Genomic DNA, 7713 nt, shown 5'->3' with positions numbered 1-7713 from the left:
CGCACTGTGGATTTGTGATTTGTAAAAGAAGACATGTGATTTGTAAAAGAAGACAGTGACAGCCTAAATTCACCAAAGACAGTGACAGCCCAAATTCACCGCTAACAAATATTATCTATTTTTACTCGTTACGTATCACCATAAGCCTCACGATTTTAAAACGTATCTACTAGGGAGAAGTTTTCACACATTATAAGAAATGTCTCGTTCCCCTCTTCAATAGAGGTGGGATCTCACAATCCACCTAGATTTAAAAAGTGCATTCCATTTCAAAATAACGTCATACCGAAGCTGATTTTGGGTATAGACTCAAGTTTTGAGCTAAAGTCATCGCACCAACGGACCAACTTACGGAAAGGGTTAAGAATGAGAGGAATAAGAAGGTGAAGGTGGGCACAGAATTTGGAAAAGGTGTGGGTTGAGAGGTGATGGAGACCACACGAGTCGGTTGTAAGAGAGTTGCTTTTGAAAAGTCCCCCAAGTGGTCCTCCTCTAATCCCTTCAACCCTAAACCTTTTAAAAAAATTCTCTAAAGCTTGAGGAGTAAATGAAGCTCTAACGTCCATTGAATGCTTTGATTCTATATCTCAATCAGCTTATCAAACAAAGTGAGAGGCTAAGGCAGGCCCCTCCTCCAAGTGCCTTTGCAAACCCCCCCACCCGCCCACATGATGCCGATGCCTGCCTAAAAAGCCACTCCCTTTTATCTTCCAACTTCCTTTTCTCTCTGGTCCAAACCAACCCATTTTTTTACCATTTTCCTCATAGCCAAGGTAATGAATGGTTCGTGTTGGTTCATGGGAGAAAGCTATCGAACAATGATTTGATAGGGGGAATTCTCATGTGCAAGGATGGATAGAAGATGAACAATCACAACATTTCAATCGGAATCATACATTTAAAGCTGTCGAGTTACAAATGGACGATGCAGTTATGATACATTGTCGATGCTTCTCTGTCAATCAAACAACATTACAGAAGTACAAATCGACGCAACCCGAAAACCCGATACGGAGATCCACGCACAAAAACAAATAGAGTTTCCCTCAGAAAGACAGTTATAAAATGCAGGCTCTGTACTTGTACACAAGAGAGGGGATAGGGTGAAGGAGGGAGGCTGATAGCCAGAATCTGCCTAAGGTTTACTGCAACCTACTAATATTGCTACCCAATTTACAGTAATTCCAAACTATGTACTCTGAATCTCTAGACCCAGCGAAACTCTACTGTTGTTCAATCCAACGATGAACTCGTATCTTCCGCTTCATCGACAGTGAAGCTGTATAGCATCTCCGTCGTGGATCTACATCGACATGTATAGTTGTTAATATATACCTCACTGGAAATCTCCAAGGAGAAGCACTCATGTTATTTAACCACATTAAAGGTAAAAGCAAGAAGACTATAAATGTAACGGCCCAAGCCCACTGCTAGCAGATATCGTCCTCTTTGGGCTTCCCCTCAAGGTTTTTAAAACACGTCTACTAGGGAGAGGTTTCCACACATGCTTCATTCTCCTCCCCAACCGATGTGGGATCTCACAATCCACCCCCTTCGGGGCCCAGCATCCTCGCTGGCACTCGTTTCCTTCTCTAATCACAATGTGGTACCCCCCAATCCACCCCTTTTCAGAGCTCAGCTTTCTTGCTGGCACATCGCCCGGTGTTTGACTCTGATACCATTTGTAACGGACCAAGCCCACCGCTAGCAGATATTGTCCTCTTTATTAGGCTTTCCCTTTTGGGCTTCACCTCAAGGCTTTTAAAACACGTCTACTAGGGAGAGGTTTCCACACCCTTATAAAGGATGCTTCGTTCTCCTCCCCAACCGATGTGGGTTCTCACATGGTCTCTTTTGATGCCTACCGGCCGTCTTGAACAAATTTTAAGACCAAGTCCATCTCAAAGTATATTGCATACCTCACCATGGAAGGTAAGCCATGAATAGAAAGAAACCAGATCTTGGGATTAAGCAGCAAAAAGAACAGTGTAAATGAGACGCATTTACAGAAAAGACGATAAAAATGAGAGCTTCAATATGAATATGCAGAATAATTGGCATGCTACTAGCAACAGTTACTTGAACTGACCTTCTAGCATGATTTTTCCGCCCCGGTTTTCCAGAAAAGGATGATTTTGCAGCGTAATTCGACCGAGGAAAATCCAACGGACATCGATTTGCAACCTTGATACACGAGTAGGGGAAATGTAAGCAAGGAACCACAATACAACAATGTTATAGCATTATGCAAAACATGACACCACTTAAACTCACAGCCATGTCCTTTGTTGGTAGGATCTTCCCTCTAACTGGATCACTACTTCCATTTACTGTCTTTTCTTCTCCATTGAACATTTCCTGTATAAACACAAAAAAGATCAGAAAAATTCGGAAAAATAATACAAGAACATTCAATAAAAAGGTATGAAATACGGACCTTTGCCATCGTTTTACCGCTCCTATAGAAACTCTTCGAGCCAACGCAACCATGGTTATGCAGCTGCATCTCTGTCTGTTCATTAGCAACTTTTGAAGAACAGGACCCATGATTGTTGGAAACAGAATCAGTTCTACTACTAGGAATGTTATAGCTAGAGTTTATTCTATGATCCCGTTTGCTACTACTGGATAATGTCAACCCACCAGATTCCTCGTACATATTCAACGGAGAGTTCTGCGGGGGAAAAGGGTCGGTTTTGTTGTAATAATTGGAACCTTTCTTTAATTGGTTCATAGAATTCTTGTCGTGACACTCGGGTCTACATGTAGCGCTGGTCGGGACTGCTTCCTCCATATACGAGTCCTGAGAACTCATATTCGAACTGTGTACTTCATACCTCTGCAGAGCAATCAAACAGAGTGGCAAGAAAAATATTAGAACTACCATCTTCCATATCCTTTAGCTAAGATGAAGCCTTTGAATTCAACACAGATTTATTCCATGCATATAGATCATCAAACAAAATCCACAATAAAGTAACATCTTAAAAAGGGCATAGTTAAGGTCCACTTACAGAGCCAAGAGCTCTTTGTTTCTTCGTTGTCGATATTTCTGGAGAACGAGGAAGTATAGGATGATTCCCAGTATAGTATGAATCTGTGAAGTATCCATAGAAAAATAGGTACGATGCTCAATGAAAGCTCGATGTAACAGTCGAATAAGATCATAGAAGGTAAAATTCAGAAGAAAATCAAAATACCGCAAGGCATGACAACATTCTGCACAGGATGAAGCACTCGACAATCGAGTCATCATCTAGTTTATCATTCACTTCAGTATATCCATTTTAGTTTTCGAGTGTCTGGCACAAGGTTACAGTACTAAATGTCGGTCGTTCTTTAGAATTTAAATTTTTAGCAATCTACGCTTCGTTAGTTGTATTCCGATCTTATAGAACGTCATTTGCCTTCATCTATCATTAGAGACCTAAGCATGGGCAATGGCACTATGAACTGACAAATAAAGAAATAAATTGAGAATTGAAAACAAAATGGAAAGTACAATGTTTATTATGCATAACAATAAGGAAAAACATTTTCATTTACAAGTGCAAATTGATATGCTATGTAAGAGATTACTACGAAAAGTAGGAACATTGTCGACGATGAAATACATTTTATCGTTTACCATGGATTGGACCTTTAGCTGGGGACTCGAACGCACCAGGAGGAAGTGGCTGGAATTCCACACCAAGCGGTGGACCGTCCTCCCGATATTGCACGCCCAACTGTCTCTTAACAGCAGTAATAGCAGCATTTTCTGCTTCGCCCTTCACTTTTAAATAGCCAGATGGTTTATACCGCAGGGAGTTTAAAGCCTTTGGATTTGATGAGGGAATAGCACCCTCATGTGTTAAATACTGAGAAACTTCTGTATCATATGGATTCTCACTTTGAGATAATACCCTATCTTTTAAAGACGAGCTGCTTTCCGAAGGCGTATTATCCATATTACTAACATTTTCGGTATACTGACTCCTCCGCTCAAGGACATTATCGGTAGCTAGTTCATGGCCATAAGGCTTTTGGCTTTCAACTTCCCGAGGATCGATATACCAATAGTCTCCATTTTTTGTGCTACCACATGAATCTTGTGCAAGCCCACTGCCAAGGTCTTGAATGACACCACTCGAACGATCCTGTCGTACACTCGTATACGTTTCACAAAATCTCTTGTCTTTTAATCTTCTGTGGCAAAACCATCCAGATATTTGCTTCTCAGTCAAACCCAGCTGCTCGGCGAGCTGTGATTTCATTTCCTCTGTAGGATACTTATGTTCTGGAATTGGCATTAAAAACTTCTTTCAGATTAAAGGGAGTATAAAGAACCTCGAGGAGGGATCGACAAAAGGATGCAGTTTTACCGTTATAGAACTTCTCTAAAGCGATCACCTGGGTAGGTGTCTTGAGCTTCCGTTTCTTGTTCTTTTCGGTTGAATCTTTGTTCTCCTCCGAATGCATAACGTTACCCAATTCTGAGTTCAAGAAAAGAAGAAATCACTAAATATAGCTACAAACACCCTGCATTTCATCTACTAGAGTTGAAGAACAATGTAAGCAATGTATAAACACCAAAACATCAGAGATTCGAACTTATAATTTATATGGAAATTTGTAGTAAATGAATGTGGGATCACATGTAACCACATCAAGCAATAAGCCTATGCAATCACCACAATGTCAGCGTTCAAAGCTTCGATCGAGTCCCGAGGGAATAACGATGCCATTTTCGGTATATGAGATACAAGAACATGCCATTTGCCANTCACATGTAACCACATCAAGCAATAAGCCTATGCAATCACCACAATGTCAGCGTTCGAAGCTTCGATCGAGTCCCGAGGGAATAACAATGCCATTTTCGGTATATAAGATACAAGAACATGCCATTTGCTGCATAAATAGATCTAATGGGAAGAAACATTTTTGGCTCAGTAGCCACCATAACCATTCCTACCCAAGCTTCCTTCTGGCAGGACAACATCAAGCAATCAAATCGAAAAACCAACACGGCACAGATTCAACATTCTGTTTGATCGTTCCCCCAATTGATCAAATGTATTCTACCTAACTCAAACTCATATCTCAAGCCCACCGCTAGCAAATATCGTCCTCTTGACTAGGAAAGCTACAACACGGTTCAGTGTCTAGTTTTGCTGGCCAAGAGGGCAATATCAACTAGCGGTAGAGGTTTGAGCTGTTACACAAAATGGTATCAGAGCCAGATATCACGGTGTTCCAACGAGAACAATATCTACAAGCGGTGGCCTCGAAAAAATGGAATCAAACAAGAAGAAATGAACAATATCAAACAGGATTCATTGCAGGACAACATCAAGCATTTGAAAGGAAACATCAACCCAGCAACTAAATCGATTTTCTATTTGGTTGTTCATCCGATTGATCAAGAAGAAACATACCTAACCCAACACAAAACAAATCCAATCCAATCCAATCCAATCCCACGAACAAAATAAAAGAAGGAAGCGATTCAACGATCTGTAGAGGAAATACCTTCTTCCATGGCGTAGATTTCTTGGATTCCTTCGCTTTGCTTATCTCATCCCCCGCATCTCTCTCCGCGGCTGTGCCCTACTGCCAAATTTCGGCATATACCGACCCAAAAAGAGAAACCCATCGAAGCTTAAACAAGATTGAAGCACAAAACAATGGTAAGATCAAGACAGGTTACATAAATTCCAGAGGTTCGTTAATCAACACATAATTAAAAACCAAACCCACATAGAAAATCGGGGAAATTTTGGATGAAGATGAAGATGAAGAGACAGAAACGAAGAATTTCTGTTTAAGTTTGGCGTATGGGGTTGCTTGTTGCAATAACTATTTACAGTTAAAAATTTTCTTTCGCTCAGAATTAAATCCATTTTTGGGTGTTTTGTCATGTCTCTCTTCCTCCGATACGACTCGTACGAGTATCTTCCAGCAAGAAAAGCACAAATTTTAAAGGGAAAAAATAGGAACGAGGAAATCGTTGTTTTCTTCACCCCCACATTCTAATTCCATTCCCCAGTTTTCTTCTAAAACTCATCTATTTGGGCTGTTAAATTCCTGGGGTTCAATTTTCAAATCTTTCATTTTTATTTTTTTTTTCCCTTAAAAAAACAAAAATATTTATTATAATTTATTTTTTACTTTAATATAATTTTTTTTTATTGTGAGTCATAACGACTGCGACAGTCTCATTGAATAATTAATTTTTAATTGAAAAAAATTAAATTAGGTGAATTTTTACTTTAATATAATTTTTCTTTATTGTGAGTCAGACTCTCATTGAATAATTTATTTTTAATTTAGAAAAAATTAAATGGAGTGAATTTTAATTTATTTGGTTGTTTAGTTTAAATTAATGATATGCTTTTATGGTTATATGTATTGGATGGTGTTAATTGCTATTAATATTTTTTTTATATTAATTTAAATAAAATGTTACATTTTCTTACCTAAATCTTGTAATTTCAAATATTTAAAACGGTGCAATTATTAGAAAATGCAAGGGCCATTATGATATTATTATTGAACTATAATAATACTAATAATGTGTTAAAAGAATTAATGATAATAATTTCGCCAATTAAAGGATTAAATGAAAATGTCAAATCTTGAAAACAAGGATCGTAATTAATGAAAATGCAGGGGCTATCCTGCAAATACAGGCTGTACAGCTTTAATTGGGACCCACATTCTGGCTTTAGTTTAAAATGGGCTTATATTGGGCCTGACTATAAAGGAAAATAGCCCACATTTATAATATTTCATATCGTATACTTGGTACATTTAATGGGCCTACTATTGGGCTTTTACACCGAGTTGACGTCATTGATGGGCCTAGGCCCAAAGAGAGATCCATGATTTAATTTTAAAAAAATAAAATAAAAAAGAAATGTAAAAAAGAGACGTGGAGTTTGAGGAGAATGTGAATTTGGTCTCGAAGATTAAAACATTTCACAGATCGGGAGTTACCGTCCGTGACCATTCTAGATTCTGAACGACCACATATTTTCTGCCACGTGTCACTTCCTTCTTAACCCCCTACTGGCTCCCTTCTGTACTCTAGGGTTTCTTTTTTCACTAACCCACTCTACTACCCCTACGGTAATTACAGTTTTTTTCTAGAATAAAAAATAAAATCCAGTTTTTTACTTTAAATAATATTTAATTTATCCCGCACAACAAAGAAATTATTATTTTTATTTAAAAAAATAGAAAGAAAATAGGCAGAAGGAAGTAGGGGAATGGCGTTGCAGGGTTTTGGAGTTTACCGTAGCCTTCACTTTATGCCAGTCATTTTTCACGCTAAATATTTTCATTTTTTTAAATAATAATAATTAATTAATATATATATATATATATATTAATAAAAAAAGAAAACAAAAAGTACGGGCAATGAGATGAAGATCGGGGCAAGCTCGGTTTGCAGGGCTCGAGGCTGACCTCCATGTCTCGCTCACCGTGTCATCCTTTACTCTACACTCGCCCGCATACTATTATTTCCCATCTTCCTTTTTTCCCTCTCCCTTTCTTCACTGTGCACGTGTCTTCCACGCTCTTAGTTTTTTACCGGCGCGTGTGCTACACTTTCTCAAGGAGCGAAGTGACCGAGACTGGAGAATTCGATTGCTCTGATCACTGATGATTCTCAGACCGCCGCTTTCCTTTTTTTTTTTTTTAATTTTTAAAAAATTCCAATTATTA

At 38.6% G+C, this 7713-nt stretch overlaps 1 protein-coding gene across 2 annotated transcripts; it reads right to left on the bottom strand.

Annotated features, from left to right (window-relative positions):
* Window positions 1-863: 863 nt before the first annotated feature.
* Window positions 864-6040, bottom strand: LOC111785543. 2 transcript variants are annotated; one of them, XM_023665937.1, is made up of 8 exons: window positions 5515-6040; window positions 4365-4475; window positions 3665-4279; window positions 3015-3097; window positions 2438-2839; window positions 2275-2358; window positions 2090-2184; window positions 864-1303 (listed from the first exon to the last, which is right to left on the bottom strand). In XM_023665937.1, the coding sequence occupies exons 1-8, from the start codon at window positions 5522-5524 to the stop codon at window positions 1234-1236; spliced, it is 1470 nt and encodes a 489-aa protein (XP_023521705.1). In that variant the 5' UTR covers window positions 5525-6040; the 3' UTR covers window positions 864-1233. The 2 variants fall into 2 exon arrangements, with proteins under 2 accessions (XP_023521705.1, XP_023521704.1); XM_023665936.1 differs by having other exon boundaries at window positions 3629-4279; window positions 5515-6039.
* Window positions 6041-7713: the final 1673 nt, after the last annotated feature.

Source organism: Cucurbita pepo, unplaced genomic scaffold (genome assembly GCF_002806865.2).
Source record: "Cucurbita pepo subsp. pepo cultivar mu-cu-16 unplaced genomic scaffold, ASM280686v2 Cp4.1_scaffold000551, whole genome shotgun sequence".
In the NCBI taxonomy this organism is placed as follows: domain Eukaryota; kingdom Viridiplantae; phylum Streptophyta; class Magnoliopsida; order Cucurbitales; family Cucurbitaceae; genus Cucurbita; species Cucurbita pepo.
The sequence above is the reverse complement of the archived record's forward strand: the minus strand, read 5'-3'. Positions and strand labels throughout refer to the sequence as shown.